General features: G+C 27.4%; 1 protein-coding gene across 12 annotated transcripts in view; it reads left to right on the top strand.

Moving 5' to 3' along the window:
* Positions 1-12,632, top strand: part of LOC107446352 (ral GTPase-activating protein subunit alpha-1) — a 61,050-nt gene extending 48,418 nt beyond the window's left edge. For all 12 annotated transcript variants that reach the window (XM_087159030.1, XM_087159032.1, XM_087159034.1 and 9 more), the window contains 10 exons: positions 649-830; positions 1,660-1,767; positions 4,475-4,546; positions 4,877-5,000; positions 6,701-6,859; positions 8,569-8,727; positions 8,814-8,941; positions 10,224-10,354; positions 10,483-10,665; positions 12,557-12,632. In XM_087159030.1, the coding sequence (XP_087015156.1) occupies positions 649-830; positions 1,660-1,767; positions 4,475-4,546; positions 4,877-5,000; positions 6,701-6,859; positions 8,569-8,727; positions 8,814-8,941; positions 10,224-10,354; positions 10,483-10,665; positions 12,557-12,591 (1,281 nt within the window). In that variant the 3' untranslated portion in view covers positions 12,592-12,632. The remainder of the gene's footprint in view (positions 1-648; positions 831-1,659; positions 1,768-4,474; positions 4,547-4,876; positions 5,001-6,700; positions 6,860-8,568; positions 8,728-8,813; positions 8,942-10,223; positions 10,355-10,482; positions 10,666-12,556) is intronic.
* The last annotated feature ends 5,175 nt before the right edge of the window (positions 12,633-17,807 follow it).

Genomic DNA, 17,807 nt, shown 5'->3' on the forward strand with positions numbered 1-17,807 from the left:
TCGACCTGTTGGTTGTTATGGCCATAACTCTCTTGTCTAACTCTCATGACCACTTTACCATTCATTTTCAAAAATTAATAACTTCACATACTATTTGTTAATTACAACCTCTTATTAGTATTTATATCAGTTAGTAATTACGTTAATTTGTTATTTATTTATTATTAGTTATTTTATCTCTTTTTAATTATGAACTATTTCTTTCATTTAAATTGAGGTTCATCATAATAACTTAAATCCATAACATGTAAACCATTTTAAAAATTTTCTGATTTTTTTTTTCTTTGACCCTTTACGAGCCCTTTATTGTAATACAGATAATACACAGATTTATAATATACACAGATTTATTATGAACATGAATATTGTATTGAGTAAAATATTTTATCTATTTTCAAACTATTTTGGACAAACATATTATTTAATTTCATGTGTGACGTTTGAGCAAAATCATAGAGAGTCCTAATAAAATTTATTATAATGAAATTGTGCTTTTCAAATTTTGGCTTTAAGACTTTTAAATTTTAAGCATGAATTTTTTTAAAGGTAACATTGTATGTGAAATGACAATCTTTGTAAGAAAACCATGATATATTCCATTTATTGTGCATTTATGTTTTTTTTTCTTCTTCTTTTTTGGCATTACAGCTGCTCCAGTACATAGGTTACACAAGCCATGAGTGTGTCTGTGAGAGTGTTCAAGTGTTGAACGTGCCTCCTTCTTTACAAAATAAAGAGGGTAGAGATAAAGAAAATGATATCATAAATAATATTCTCTCTCAAAGGAAACAAGAGCTTTCACAATTTGAAAAGTATTCCTTAAACAGTTGGTAAATATCTTTAAAATAAAACTATTTTTTCTGTATGTGTTGGATATAGAGGATGAAATGGAGGCTTTTTAGACTATATTAAATATTAATTGAATATAAATATGTTGAAATTTATAAGCATCAATTAAAAAAAGTATATCGGTTATCCCTCTGAAACATACAGTAGGAATATATTGTGAAGTTTTTTAAAACAGTAACTTATATTTTTTTGAAATCATAAATATTTTTGTTAAAAAAACTGATGCCCAGTTGTTGTTAGATGTTTTAATCATACCTACCAGTTTCAGATTCATTTCCTTATGCTGAAGTGTCCGTCTGCTCTTTCTTTAGTGTCGTCAGAATCCCAATCCAATGCTCTACCAGTTTCTTAGTCAGAAAAAGACCGTTCATGGTTAGGGATATCGAAATTGAAAGCTTGCCCATGCATCAGTACTGTCTTTAGATCTTCATTATAGAGGAATATAACCCAGCAGTAATAGTGTGTTTTTAGCAACTAAACCAACAACAAAAATATTCTTTTAAACAATAATGAATAAATAATGTTAGAATTTTAAATTGAAAAGCTAAAAATAATGATAAAAAATCAAATGTCATCTTTTGGGAACTTTATATTTTTTTAAATTATATTTTAACCCACATACTCTGATACAAATTGTTTATGAACTTGCATGAATAGTGTAGTATTTTAGTTTTGGTTATATGCATGCTGAGGAAGATGCTACTTGTCATGTTATTTTGTAGATTAGTTTATTATATAACACTGATTAATTTATTTTTAGTTTATTATTTTAATTTATTATATTTAACTTGAATCCATACTGTTTTTCAGTATGGAAGCAAAAGGAATTCAGCCACCTCAACCTACTGAAGCGAGTTCTCCTTTCCAACACTGCAGGCTGTTACTCAATCAGTTGGGATTTACATTCTGGGATAAAAGGTACTTCTTATAAATATAGGTTTTTTGATTAGTGGAGCACACAAATGAAAAAATATCTTGTTAAGAGCCTGCATTAGCTTGTTCAGGATCGTGATAACATATAGTTGATGATGCAATTCTTTCTTTATGGTCCACGTTGTCATGTATGAGTAGAGCTTTTCTAAATGCAGAGGCTCGTTATCACAGGGATGTAATCTTAATTTGTAATTATTTTTTTTTAAATGACACTAGGTGGCAGTAAAGTCCATTATAATTTCGAATAATGTCGTATAGAGTATTGACCTTCAATGTGTGCAATATTTGATCCGATGTATTTAATCAGAAAAACAACTACGTGTGTTGTGTTCTTTTGAGAGGATTGGGTATGTCATTCTAGGCTTTTGTTTATATTGACTGAATGCAAAAATAAAAATAATGGAATACTTATTAGTTTACATAGATGTAGATTGAAAATTTAAAAATGAAGCTAGACAATGTAAATAAAACACAAATAATACCACTAAAGCACATGACTGTTTTTATCTCTTTATTTACATGTTATTCATGTTGTCTTTTTTTTTTTTTTTTTTCATATTTAGAACCAAGTATTCTCTTTCTTTTGGAGAAGTGTTACTTTGATTAATCAATCTTACTCTGAAAAAGACATTGAATGTGCATTTTTATAAAACATTTGCACATGAAAAATATTTTTATCCCAAGTTTTGAATAAAATATCAATTTAATTTTTTTACTTATTCTTAGATAAATCAAAATCTTATTAATTTTATAATCAAAATAAATCTATTTATATGTTTGTATTACAAATATTGCTATCATTAACTTGTGGGTGCATAAAATGTTTTTGAGGAGAAGCAGAGGAAATAAAAGTTTCATTGAGCCACAATAATAATTTACTTATTCTTTAGTATAAGACAGCGAATTATGTATAATAATTAAGAAGTATGTCTTTAAGAAGAAAATTTGCATTTTATTATTTTCTGTTTTTAATAAAATTTTTCTTTAGGAATGAACTTTTAAAAGTTTATCTTGGATCCATTAAAAAAAAAAATTGCAATTGATAAATTACTCTTATACGAGGGTTGCTATTTATATTTCTGGCCTAATAATGAAAAAACAAATATGTAGGATCAAAATTGGTTTTATTGTTTTTCAAAATATTCTCCATGATGATCAATACACTCTTGCATGCATTTGAGCCAATTTTCAAAGCACTTTTTCCAGTTCGATTGAGGTAACTCCAAAACATTCATTTTGAATGCATCAACCGCTTCTTCAGGGGTCGAAAATCGTTGTCCAAGTAATTTATTTTTGATGTGTGGGAATAAGAAGTCATTTGGTGCCAAATCAGGGCTGTACGGCGGATGACCCATCAGTTCAATCTTTCACTCCATCAGAAATGCCTTTGTTTGAGTCGATGTGTGAGAGCTCGCATTGTCATGATGAAGAATGATTCGCCTGTTCTGTTTTTTTCGAATTTTTCCGATGACTTCTGGCAAACAAATGGTCGTGTACCATTCAGAATTGACCGTCCTGCGTTGCTCTAACGCCACTGTTGCCACATGACCGTTAATGCCGAAGAAACAGGCAATCATTTGTTTCGATGTGCTTCTTCCTCGAACAACTTTTGTTGGTTTTGCTTCGTCTTGTAAGACCCATACAGTTGATTGCTGTTTTGTTTACGGCTCATATGCATAGATCCATGATTCGTCACCTGTGTAGATGTTATACACAGCCTTTGATGTACCTTGAACGTATTTTTCCAACATTTCCTTGCACCAATCGACACGAGCCTTTTTTTGAGCGTTTGTCAGATTATGCAGGATCCAACGCGAACAAATTTTTTTTACGCTCAAATGTTCATGCAATATTTTATTGATGCTAGTCATACTAATGTCCAAAGACGCCTCTATCTCACGGTATGTCACATGACGATCTTGCTTTATTATATCACGCACAGCATCGATCTTTTCTGGCACAACAACAGATTTTGGACGACCTGCACGGGATTCGTCCTGGATCGTACATCGACCAGGATTAAATTCGTTATACCAATTTTTTACAGTGCTGTAGGATGGCGCTTTATCGCTGAATAAAGAATTAAGTTTATCGAAGCACTCTTGTCTTGACAATCCACGTCGAAAGTTATGAAAAATAATGGCACGAAAATGTTCACGATTCAATTCCATTTTTTGAAAGAGAAGAACTTTTCAATTTACTGTCAGCAACACAAATGAAGCTATAATGGTAAATCGTCTGCTGAATTTATGTTTAAAAATATCAAACTTTCGATTAAAATCGTCTGCAGTCGCCTAGCAACACTTACTGTTGCCAAGGCCAGAAATATAAATAGCAACCCTCGTATTAAATTTTTAATCACATTGGTTGAAATATGTTTTGGATTAAGAATAATTTCTTAAAAAATATCCAAAATGTTAAAAATTTGATCTATAAAGTGATATTCCTACACTTTAAAACAAATACTTTTGTTATTTCGTCTGAATTTATTAAAACTAGTTTTAAAATTTTTAAAAATGTAAAATAGTTTGTATGTTATGCTGATTTTTCAAAATAGTTTTTGGTTAATAGTCCCTCATTGATCAATTTAAGGCTGCAGGTTATGCACACCTACATTAAATTGTTCAGATGATATGTATTAATTGGCAAGTAAAGAAACCCGTTTTTAAATTAATTGTAACTTTCTTTTTAGATCTCAGTTTGATTTATTGAAGAAAAATGAGCAGCTGCTGCGAGAATTGAGAAATCTTGACAAGCAAATGTGGTAAATTTTTACTTACCTGCATTTTATTTGCAAGTTCAAATTTTTTCTTTTCTTTATTATAATAAAATAAAGTTTTTATTAATTATTTGATTAATCTTAGTTAATTTTGTCTTTTATAATATGAAAAGAAATTCAAGTATTAAAATAATTTTCTTATGAATAAATATTTTTTTCTTATATAGCAAAAATGTTTAGTTAGCATAATAAATTTCACTTTAATAATTAGAATATTAAAAATAATTCATAAAAATTTGTAATATATTTATTATATATTTGTAAATAATACATTTCTGCTTGAAAGTTAATTGTTCACATTTTTTTTCTTTACAGTCGAGATACTCATAAAATTGCTGTTATATATGTTGCTGCTGGACAAGAAGATAAGAATTCCATTTTATCTAATCCAGGAGCTAGTCAAGAGTTTGAAGAATTCGTAGCTGGATTAGGCTGGGAAGTATGTAAAATATTAAAAAAAGAAAAACATTATTTAAGAAAATTTATGTTAAAGTAGCTATTATATTAAATATTATCAAGATTAAAATTCTCAACCAAAAGGTAAAAATATTTATTCCTTGTATGCTTTTAGTTAAATTCAACAAATAAAATATTAAAAAAGATAAACATCAAAATGTGTGCATTTTTTTTTATTTGCTTAAATTAGAAGCTGAAGCTACTCTTAATCTGAGGTTTCTCAATTTTTAGTTCAAGGGAAGTTTGAAACATTTCCAAGATGATTATCAACAAAGCAAGACAATTTTAAAAATATGGCCCTGTAGTAAGGGGCAAATATAATTTTCTGAAGTCAAAAGATTTGTTCATCTATATCTCTAGTTTGTTGGCAAATAAGCCTCACAAGTTTAAAAAAAAATAATAAAAAATACAGTACAAAATGCCTTATCAAAATGCCTATTTTCTGAACACTTTTTTGCAATCAAAATAAACAAATTTCAGTTTACATTTTTAATCAATTAAAAAAGATAATATAAGAGATAATGTAAGGAATATTTTTTCTTCTTTTCTGATAACTTAATTTTTATTCTGCTTCAATAGACAAAAAACAAATTTGTGTAAGAAGAATAAACTCAATATTAATGAAGCTTGATAATAATAGTGTTTGAAGAGAACAGTGTTAGTGTTTGGTTCCCTTTAAATTATAAATGTATTTATTAACAAAATCTATACTCAATTCTCTTCATTGTTTTATTTTATTTTTTTTTATTAAATGAGATTAATTTACTTTTGTAGTTTGAGGCCTTTTTGTTATTATATGATCATTTGCTCAGTTAATTTTTCATATCAAATAGAAAAAATATATAGAAAAATGTATCTTTATTCATGAAAAGAAAGTTCAAATTATCGTTTGCTCACTTTATTTATTTATTTTTTTAACCTATAAGAAATGTTGTATTTCGATTTCAGGTACTCAGTACTTTTCACTGTATGTAATTTAAAACTATCATTCATTACATAATAATATTAATACTCTCCTAGGATTCAGGGAAATTGTAAGTATATTATAAATCATTGCAGGAGTCAGTTTCAAGAGGGGGAAAAAAATTTCGATTTTATTTCCACTCTTACATTTAAAAATTATTCATGCAATGACCAACTTTAAAAAAGTTACTTCAATTTAACAACTACGTAATATACATGCCAGCAAACTTTTGAAATTTAGCAATGTATACAATGACAATTCAGAAATGAATGAAGAATGGTTGTTTCATACTTTTAATTAGTATGATTGCAATTAATTAATATTGTTTGGAAGTAATTTCTGAGCATGACAAGTATGTTTTTAAAGAACTTGGCAGAGACGTTTAGGCTATTGAATAATAATCCGTACACTGTTGTTTTCTATTCACTGAAGCCACTGTTCCATCATCTCTACATTGATGTTTTCCTTGCAAAATAAGCCATTTAATGTAAAATTTGTTTTCATAAAAAAATTAAGAAGAAATTTTGAAAATTTAAAGAATCTGACCCAATCTTCACTTTAAGAATCAGTTTCAGATCGTGCATAATCATAAACCAATTTTATCAATGGCTATTAAATTTTTTAAACAGATATATATTAGGAACATAAATTAGAGTAAAATTATTATTTATTTTTATTTATCTATAAGAGTCTATTTATCCATTATTTTGCTTTTATAGGTTGAATTAGAAACTCATCCAGGATTTTTAGGAGGATTACAAAGGAATAAGACGACTGGTGATACTGCTCCCTATTATGCCACACCCTTCACAGAAGTCATATTTCATGTCTCTACTAGAATGTCTGCTTCTATGGAACCAGATTCTATTCATAAAAAAGTATACTTTTTTATTAATAACCTCTTTTTGGTTTTAAAAATAGACCTAGTCCTTGAAACTTAGTTCCACCCCCTGGCAAATGCTGTAATTTCATTGGGTGGAATCGACTTTGGAGTTACTGGGTAGATTTTTTTAAAATATCAAGAGTGCCTGATTTTATGTATTTTTTCAATCTAACTTGTATTTCTTCAGATCTCCATTGTACCCTATTTTCATCTTTCACAGTGCCTCGTGAAAAACAGAAATGTAAAAACTTGAATTAATTGGAGTACGTCTTTCTGAAATCCAGATCTGCATTAAAATTGTTGTATAACACATTTAATTAAATAAAAGGTAGTAACATAAATAAATGCTCATCTTCTTGTGTGTCACTCACACTAGGAGGCAAATTCTGCAGTAGTGTGTGCATAAAGAAATCTAGACTTATTCACCTCACTCTATTAAAATCAAGATTACCTTTTAAAATTAAAGTTCATTGTTAAATAAACATAATTAACACATTAAGTGCTTATGACACATAGGGGACTGACGTTGAACTTTTCATTTACGTCACATCAGTCGCCGTGACTGACAATATGAAATAGTATATAAAACTAAAAAATTACATTGTTTTAAGTAATTACTAAATATTTTTTTTACATTTACTTAATTTTTATTTATTATAATTCAAAATTTCAAACTATAATACGTGATCTTCTACCCATCATGCCTGAAATAGATTTTGAAAAAAATAGTTGTGATGATGCTCAATAGTTAATATAAGTTGGGAAGCAAACGTTCTTGACAAGATGGAGATAAGAAGAGTAGTGAAAACTAGAACTTGAGATAAGCATTAAACAGTGTTATCCAGTGGAAAAAAATAATTAATTCTATCAGAATTTTTATTTGTAAAATATATGTGTTTTATAGTAAAAACATGGGAGCTTTTATTAAAAATTTTGAAGGTGCCCTCATCCCATCCACAGATGGTAAGAGATGGCGTTTCTCATATTTGTTCATTTCATAAACAAAAATGAGGAAACTTTATTTAAACGGTTACAGTGTTTTATCCCTAAATGCAAATAAAGTCTAAATAAAGCTCTCATTTTTTTAATATATATTTATTCATGTTTTTAAATTTTTTGTTTCGTCTATCACGAAAGAAAAACCTTATAATTTTATTTCGTCCAGATGAGACCCTATAAATGTACGTAAATTTAACGGCTATTTAATATCACAGATCATTTTTTATCTTTTATTTTTCAATCTTGGAGACTTTCCCCTCCTCTCACTATGTTTTCATTTTTGAAGAGTTAGATCATTTTAACAATTTCATTTGTTCAATTTTAAATTCTTTAAGATTCTGGTAACATATATATTATTTTGTTTTTAGTGATACGATTTTTATCTTACCTTTATCAAAGTGTTTTTCTAAATCATCTAATCTACATAATGAATTAATACATATCAAAAAAATTAAAACCTGTCATATCTTTTGAAAAGATTTACTAACTTTGCATTATTTAAAGATAATTAATGTATAAATTTTGGTTTAATTCCTATAGCGGGTTCCTATTTATTTATGTATTTATATTAATAAAATAATTACCTGGTTTTAGTAAAAAAGGACCCAGAAAATTATGAGTCTTTAAAGACACATAGCTTCTAATGTCTAGCGGAATCGCTGATCTCTCAAAGTTATTTGACTTTTTTTTAATTTGATTTTTTAGGTTTGCCATTTGGGAAATGATGAAGTGCATATTGTGTGGTCTGAACATTCCAGAGATTATAGAAAGGAAATAATTGCGACTGAGTTCTGTGATGTTCTCATTGTAATATATCCTGTTGGTGGAAGAATGTATCGAATACACATATCAAGGAAGCTGGGTGTAAGTTGTTCAAAATCATCATTGACATTTTATATTTTGTATTATTTTGAACTTTTTTTGAAATTACTATTTCAATATTGCTGTAGATTCCTTTTTTCGGACCTCTGTTTAATGGGGCTATTGTCGGTCATAAAGTGCTGCCTGGACTGGTTCGAGCAACAGCAATCAATGCTAACAGAGCTAAGCGATCTCTTATGTCTCTTTATATGAATTAGTATCCTTTTATATTGATTAGCTTAAAATGTCGTGATTGTTTTTCAGACGTTGTTCATATTGATTTGGGGAAATTCTGGGGTTTTCATATCATCCTTCCAGGTCTAAAAACTAAGAGAAAGGCATGTGATTTTTTTCCACGAACAAACGCTTATAATCCGACAAAATTTTCACGGAGTTCACGATATGAAATTTAAATTTTGAAACTTTCGCCAAATCCCGTTAGCAAGACGTTTGCAAACTTGTTATTTTTCCACCAATTTGATTCTTTTGATTTGGCAGTATTTCTGCAGTTTAAATATTTTGAAACTTTCAGAATCGGCTAATCTTTGCATGAATTAAACATTCATATTCGCATGAAATAAACATTCATATTCGCATGATTTAAACATCAAGCATTGTGATACATATTCATGCTATTTAAAAGGCCAATATCTTGGTTTGCATCTGCTAGTTTTAAATATCAATATTGTGATTTGTATTTGCACCTTTTCAAAGTCCGATATCAAGATGTGTATTCATGCGAGTTTAAAAAGCAATGTTGCGATTCATATTCTCAGTGTTTTTAATATTGAGATTTCTATTCACACATTTGTAATATCTAACATTGATTTTTTTTTTTTTATTTATACTTGATTTAAAAGTTAGATATTGTGATTTCTTATGTACACTACTTAAAAATCCATTATTCTTTTTAAATCCATTATTCTTCAATCTGATATTTTTATTTGATAGGTAATTTACTTATGAATCTTATTTCAAAAAATTATATTAAAAATGTATAGTATATGCATTGATATCAAGTTTTTGTATGTAAAATTTTCAGAATTTTTCTCTTTGTGTCCTAATCATCCTTGAACTTAATTTGGTAGCAGTTTAAAAAATTTAAGAATTTAGTTTGACTATTATAAATTAATAATGTATTCTATAATATATTTATCAAATATTATTTGAATATATTATTTACTATATATATTAGAATTTGTATTGATTCAAATGAAAAAAAATTCATTCAAATAATTGATATAAATGTTACAAAATATATTCTTCTTAATAATTTTTTAATTTATTTTTGTTTCTGAACTGTCACGGGCTGCACGTCATAGACGAATGGTCCTAGGTCTAGCATAGGATTTTAAAAAAATTTTGCTTTTCATATATGCTTGTTTTTGTATTGGCTACACAATGATTGTTCATTGAATGAAGCAAACTAGTTGGTTTTCCCTTTTTTTTCTTAAATTTTTTGTGGAGAACGAAATGTTTTCTTACATTATGCCAATTAGTTATGAAGAAAGAAACAAATCTTTGGAAGTGATTGTACAGAATCACAAAGACCAGACAACATTTGAGCAATTTGCTGCCTGTATATATTCACCTGCACCAGCAAAAACTAGTGTTCAGAGTCGATCATCAGGTAATTTAATTTTTTTCTCCTCTGTTGTATTTTGATTTTTTCTTCAGTTTTCTGCCAAGGCACTCTTAGACTTGTTAAGGACGCCTATGCCAATGTATAGTGTTTTGTAATGTTTTCTACCTGTTCAGGACCTCCTAGCCGTACAGACAGTGCCTGTTCCAGAGGTATGCCTAACTTAGCCGCAGCTCTCCTGGATGCACACGGTGGCAAAGGCGGATCATCGTACAGCCCCAGCATCAGGAGTCGGACTGCTAGTCAGTCCACAGTTGAAGACATTTCACCTCATAGCTCTCCACAAACTTCACTTCGAGGTATACAGCTTCTTTCTAACTATTATTTGTGAACAGTAGAATCTTGACTGTCATTTTATTTTAAGCATACAATAGGGGGAATGCCCCTTGCTTTGCTCTTATACCCCATAATTGCTAAGCAATCATCTTTGTTTTAAATTATTGGGGATGAGAGTTCTATGCCTTTTACCAAATTTTTGCATTTTCAACCAATTTTCTATCTTTACACATCGAGACTCATCTTCCGCATTTTGGAAATCTGTTCATTAAATATTTCTTTTCCGTTTTGAGACAAGTCAAATTGGATCATATCATATTAGAAAAATATCATATTAAAAAAAATTGTATTTGAAAGAAAAAAAATTGGGATTTTAAAGCCATATACAAATAACAAATCCAGAACACTGTCTTACTGGGAAAACGATCAAGATTAAGTGGATTTATGAGAAGATTCATGGATTGAATGAGTAAAGACTGAGGTGGATTTAAGATAGTCGACACCGATGGGTAATCTAATTAAAAATAATGGGATTTTAAAAACCGCTCAGAAATTTTTAGCAATAACTGTCAAAAAAGTGATGAACAAGATCATGTGGAATAAGTTAGAATCACCATGGATCAAACGTATAAAAATTATACTGAAATGCGCTATTTGAAATTCGCATGTCACTTTAAAATTGTATAAAAAAGCGGGATTTTAAAGACAGTGTAGAAATCAGTGAAGATAATTATCTAAAATATCAAACGCTTAACCGAAGCTTTTAAAAATGTTATTGAAAATTTATGTAAATCAAATGAAAAATTACTATTAGCAGATGTATCCACTTCATTGTAGAATTTTATTAATCATTTCTGATCCAAACAGTCACCCCAATTTTCTTTCAGTAGGATTTTTTTTTAAAAAAAATTTAGTTTTTAAGGAATCAAAAATTGAAAGATTTTATTTATAAAAGAGCGCAATAAATTTCCTGCGAACTGTATCTTGTAAAATATCTGTTTAATAGATAATTATATGATTTTTAGGTTTTTTGCATAAATTTTATAATACACATTCAGGTAATGAATCAAAATTTTACTAGCTGCTTAGTAGCAAATAAAATTTTTAAAAAGTACCCAGAACCAGCCAGGTAAAAGATTCAATTTTCATTAGATGCCCAGACTCTACAAAATTTTTGGACCTTGTACATCTCTACCTGATGCACATTTTAAACTGCATTAAAGCCTTTTTTTTTTTTACATCTTTTGGTGTACTAGTACTAAATTTTATTTTCAAAAGTTTTAAATTTCGTATTCTGGATATACATTATTTATGCAACATTGTTTAATTGCTTGAACACAGATTTGATTAAGATGAAATAACGATTTATTTCGATAAAATCATCTTATTAATATGCTCGGTTGCAATTTTTTTTTAATTTTTGTGTACCATAAGAAATTGATGATTTTTTTTAAAAAAATTTGCAGAGAGATTGTTTAGTAATAGTGCTAAAAGCAAAAAGTTAATTCTTAATAATATTTTTTTTAAAAAAATTTCGTTATTTTATATTGAGTGGACACAGTTTTACACAAAGTTTAGCTACTAATTAATATATGTTTATCATAAAATGTTGCTCAATAGGATAATATTATAGGATTATTTAATAATAAGGAAATAAAGCTTCTAGTTTTAAGTCTTTCATTTGAAATAATAATCAAAAATGAAATAATCACAGAGAATTCTTAGGAAGGATGATGAATATGACAGGTAAACAATACCTTTGTAACTTTTATTAATTTATGCTGATGAAAACCAAAGAAATGTTAATTTTTATGTGTGAAAACTGGATCATACAATGATTTATCTGTCCATTGAGAATGCATGGACCAATTAATATTTTGATTGCGCTAACTTGTGTGTTTTACTTATATTTAGATCGTCCATTATCTGTCTCTCAAAGTCAGACGTAGTGTGATTCCATATTCTGAGTGATATTGAAATTCCTCACAAATGTGTAAAGAAATAAAGACAGTTGAAGAAAAATAACTCCCTTATTTGTACAGTTGGGACAAAAGAAGTAAATCTAATAAAAGTGAAAATTGCCTTTGTGAAAGAAGATATTGATAGTGATCTGAAGTGCCATTTCTATGGTGGTGATAAATCTACTTGTTATAAATGATTATTAGCAATTGTATTCATTCCAAAGACTGTACAGTGTTAAATATTATATTGTAATATAAATATGGGTCTCTCCTTGCATTACTTCTCAAATGATTTTTTTTATTATTAAATTTAATTCATTTCTTTAATCAAAAAATCTTTTCTTATTGGCGTTATTGTTTAACTTAAAGAATTAATATTATGTTGATATATTTATTTTTCTTAATTGTGTATAAAAAAAAGTACTTATCTAATATTAGTATTTTTGTACAATGAAATTATTCTTAAATTGTTCGAGAGTTTTACCTTAAATATGTACAAAATCGGGCACAAAAATGTAATGACTCTTACCAGACATACCTGTCTGGAATCATCCTTGTATAAATTAATTTGTTTTACAATTGTGTTTAAATTTACAATTGTGTACAAATGTGCTATTTTTGGTTCACTTAAATATTTCCTAAGTTATAGCGAAATTCAAGGTAACATTTTGTTTTTTCGCTCGAATAAACTGTTGAGAATATATTTTCCTGATTACGGCTACCTACTCATATATTAAGAACAAGAAATACAAATTCATAAGGAAAGAATATTTATGGAAAGTGCATTTTTCTTTCTCAATTTGTAATTATAGTAATGGGTTTCCATCATTGACTTGTAATAAAGATATATCCCCTAAGCTATCAAGATTGCATCATAGTTTGAGAAAATTTTATCCTTACATTGAAAGCCTATATTCACGATGTACCCTTTTTTGTGTACATAATACATTTTTAAAATTAAATCTATTAAATATTTATTTTTAAAAATAGGAGTATCTTGCATTTAGAGCTTTTTCCTTGTAAGGGCAAACTGTGTGTAGCAAACTTAATATTTTTGTTTCTTTTAAGGAGTTACACAAATTTCATAAGGTAAGGCCATTTATGTCTAAACAGGTATATTTTTCTTTAAAATTATCTATATTTTAGTTTAAAATAATATCCAACATTAAATACCTATCTACAAGTTAAAAAAGTTAAAACATTCAAATCAATCAGTTTAAAGTAATGATGCATCTAGGCAATCTCGTGGCCAAAAAGAGAATTGTCCATACTATTCTTAAACATGAGTTCTGGCTAAAAAAAAAATTTTATGATTTTTTTTCTGTTTGTAAATTAAGTAATTTCTTTCCTTTTTCTATTGTTATTTCTGGTGTACTTTTTGGTATATTTCTGCGTACCACGCTAATTTAAACCTAATATCCTTCCAGTTTAATTTAAAAAAAACTTTTTTAATTGTTTAATTATTAATTCTATATTTTAGTTTATATTTCTTATTGTTATATAGTGCTTAAAATACATAACTGAGCACACTACTTTTAACTTAACAATTGGTTTTTTATGTTCAGGGACTCAATCTTACTGGTTCTTGGGTCAGATCTCAAATATACTAATTAGTTAATGTAGACAATATTTTAAATTATGAAATGCTCATATACCTGCACTCTCAGAATAAACATGCCTCTTTTTTTGTGAGATTCAGACTCTTGACTGTCAAACTGATCCCAATAGTTGAGTAGAACGATCGTAAAATAGGACTCCTTTATGTTTATTTTACTTTGTGCATATTTTGCTTATCTCGAGAATTTTTGAAGCTAATCAAAAAATATTTTACTCATGCAATTAGAAAGTGTATTTATCCAAAAACATTTCCATGCAATCTGTTGGGGGAGGGGGATATGTTTATGCATAGAAAGTAAGTTTTTTTGTCTGATTTAATAACGTAAAATATTTTCTGCATCAATTAATTAGCTTCTGTGAGATCAGGCCAGCCTTCAAACCATTAAGATTGAGAAATCTGATCATTAGATTAAAAGTTTATTTAAAAAGGGATCATTTACATGCTGTTAAAAGTGGTAAGTTACATGGAGTTATTTACGCGGCAATATATTTAAAAAGCGTGAGAAATAATTAAAAAAATTCACATTCAATATAAAATTCTAGCATATTTCATACCATTCTCAATATTATTATTTATTATTAGCAACATTTTTTTAAGCTTCAACTTTAGTCTGCAAACATATATATTTTTAAATTAATTAAAGTTACCATATTGTTTCAATTCTGTTTCTTTTGAACGAACAATATGTTGCTATTTAGTTTAGTATTTACAAATAAAGACCGTTGTCAATTATTAATTAATAAAATTATACATTAATCTTAAATGCTATCTTAGTTCCATGATCAAAAACTAGTTTTAAAAAACCACGCAAAATATTTCATATTATATTTTTCTTCTGATTTTTCTTGTGAAATAAAGTTTAAAACCATATTTATCATGATTTTATCCTCTTCCTACTATTAAATTGAAAAATAAGCATCTAATTCACTATTTTAGCAGTGAAAGATATGTAAATGAAAGAGATTTTGTATATTCTGAGAGCTAATTATTATAAGAGTATTTGTATATAGCTGTAAGTAAAGACTTGTTTTTCTTATGATTTTTCAGAGAATTGTTCTTTATTGCCCAACCTTGATAGAATTAAATTATTTTTGAAGGAAAAAAAATTATTATTTGTGGTTGAATTTAATGAAATTAAGAAGTATGATTTTTTTACTGTGATGTTCCATGTTACCTGTAAATATGTTATTTTTTTATCTTGTTGATTTCTTTACTTTTTGTATTATTTTGCTATGAAAATGTTTTATTCCGACTGCTAACACATAGAGTTATTTTATATATGAGAATATAAAATAGTTAGTTTGTTGAATTGGGTATAACAGTTTCCAAAAAAAGAATATTTATTAGTATTTCATGTTATTAATATTTTCATTTGAGTTATTGAATTAAAGTATGCTGCATTTGAAATTATTTTTAACGTAACTTTAATAAAGAACTAACATGTATTTTAATGTATTCTGTGTTTATGAAGTACCTGAAGTGATATTTAGCGTTTATGATTCTTATGGAAAAAACACCCTTGCTAAATTCAGATTTTTACTTTAAAATGATTTGAAAATAATTTTTAAAAAGTGGTAAATATACTGAACTAATATAAGTATTGTGCTTCTAGTAGAATTTTATCATTTAGCTACTTAAGACATTCATGATCTCAGATATGTCCACAGTGCATGTTGAAACATGTAGTGATCCATGTAACTAATAAGGAAATTGCTCAAAGTATCCTTTAACATCAGGCTAATTTTTTTATACATAGGTTTTTAATTGGGTTGGAAGTAATATGTATATTTTTAATTTTATCTATTTTGATTTGTATGTGGAGATTTAAATTAAAAATCTAAGTAAAGTAGTACCTAAATTTTCTAAAGAATTGTAAAAATTTTGCCAAATGTGCTATAACAAATACGATGACAAAAACCACATTTAAGATACTTAAAATATATAAGTACTTTATTATTTGGAAATACTTTTAAATATTAAAAATATATGAATACTTTATTATTTGGAAATACTTTTAAGCATTAAAAATATTTCATGTTTGCATTTTTCATACTATTTCATCACAAATGCATATATACTTAATCTAATGAAATGGAATTTAAATAAATTTCTTTTTTAGGTTGCATGACAAAAATCGTAAATGTGCATAAATACTATTTCAAAGATAATTAATATATTATAAAATTTATTTATGACATTTATCAATATTCTTTTTTGCACATAAAGAAATAAATAGTTCTGACAACCACACTTGTTTTAATTGTTATTTCTGATTATGCAATACAAAGAACATAATTATTTAAAAAGTGATTAATTAAATTTGTCTACCTTTAATATTTTAGATAAAAGTTTGTATGAATGTGTGATTAGAAAATAAGTAATATTCCTAATGAATATTATCCTTATTACACTTCATTATTATGTGTTGTCAGTGCAGTGACCTGAATAATTAAATGCACTGCAGAAATTTAATTTTCCTTTTTTGCTGATGTTAGTAAAATAATTTAAAAGCAAAATAATAAGAATGAATAAATAAGTTAGAGTATCTAACAGGGCCCAACAAGCCTAGGGCATGTAAAAGTTTTTATCAGGCGTATTTTTCCCCCCTTTACTTGCATGCCCGGGCATGTAAGTATTTAAACTGAAATAAGAATGACGATAAGCGCCCTTAAGAATTTATAAAACAAAAAGCTAGTTTATTCCTTCTTTTTTTTTCTCTTCACCATGCATACTTTTATTACCTTTACTGTGCTGAAAAAGAAATGATAAAAGTTGAATTGAATTTGAAATCAAAAGCGATAATTTTATTGTTTTAATAATTCTAACTTATCATGTGTTTCAATACTTTAATGAAATTCAACAAGTATCTCAGAGCCGGTAATTTTTATTTTTAATGCGAAGTTTTTATTCCCCCGATTCCGACTTATTTGTATTTTCATTTATTTATTTTTTTATCCTGCTAAAATTCTTTTTGGTCTTTTCATTAAACCTTTTCATTTATAGAGTTGTAGATTCCTGCTCGTGCATCCCTGGTGCCTTAGGCTATAATGCTTGCACTGAAATGTTAACTTTTCTTTCAAACTTATTTACTTTCATATATTACAATATTTCTAAAAATTTTAACTGTGACATTCATTTCAACACAGAAAGAAAGTATACGACTGTAGTTTTATTTCTTTATGGTTCCAAATGTATTTTGTATCATAAATTCAGGCTAAATTTGATAGTTCATTTTTTTTAAAAGTTAATTTTTCATCTTGGTTAACAATTTCATGAACATAATAAAAGAAACATTGTTTTTCTTTAAATACAGTTTATTAATATTGCAGGAATTCAACTCAGTCGACATGTGTTGGATCCATTAATTTTAATTGTAAACATAATATTTATCTTTATATGAAAAAGTTCTTTTAAGAATTCCAATTCTGATCACTATATTGTATTTTCTCTAATACTCTTTAACTTCGTAGTCTATTGTATTGTGATAATAAATTATATATATATTATTTGTAACATATGTATATTTGTAATAAATAACAGAAAACTTGTATAAAATGGGAATATGTAATATGGTTCTAGTGGTTTT

Source organism: Parasteatoda tepidariorum, chromosome 3 (assembly GCF_982258835.1).
Source record: "Parasteatoda tepidariorum strain Cologne lab strain chromosome 3, Ptep-v5.0, whole genome shotgun sequence".
Taxonomy (NCBI): domain Eukaryota; kingdom Metazoa; phylum Arthropoda; class Arachnida; order Araneae; family Theridiidae; genus Parasteatoda; species Parasteatoda tepidariorum.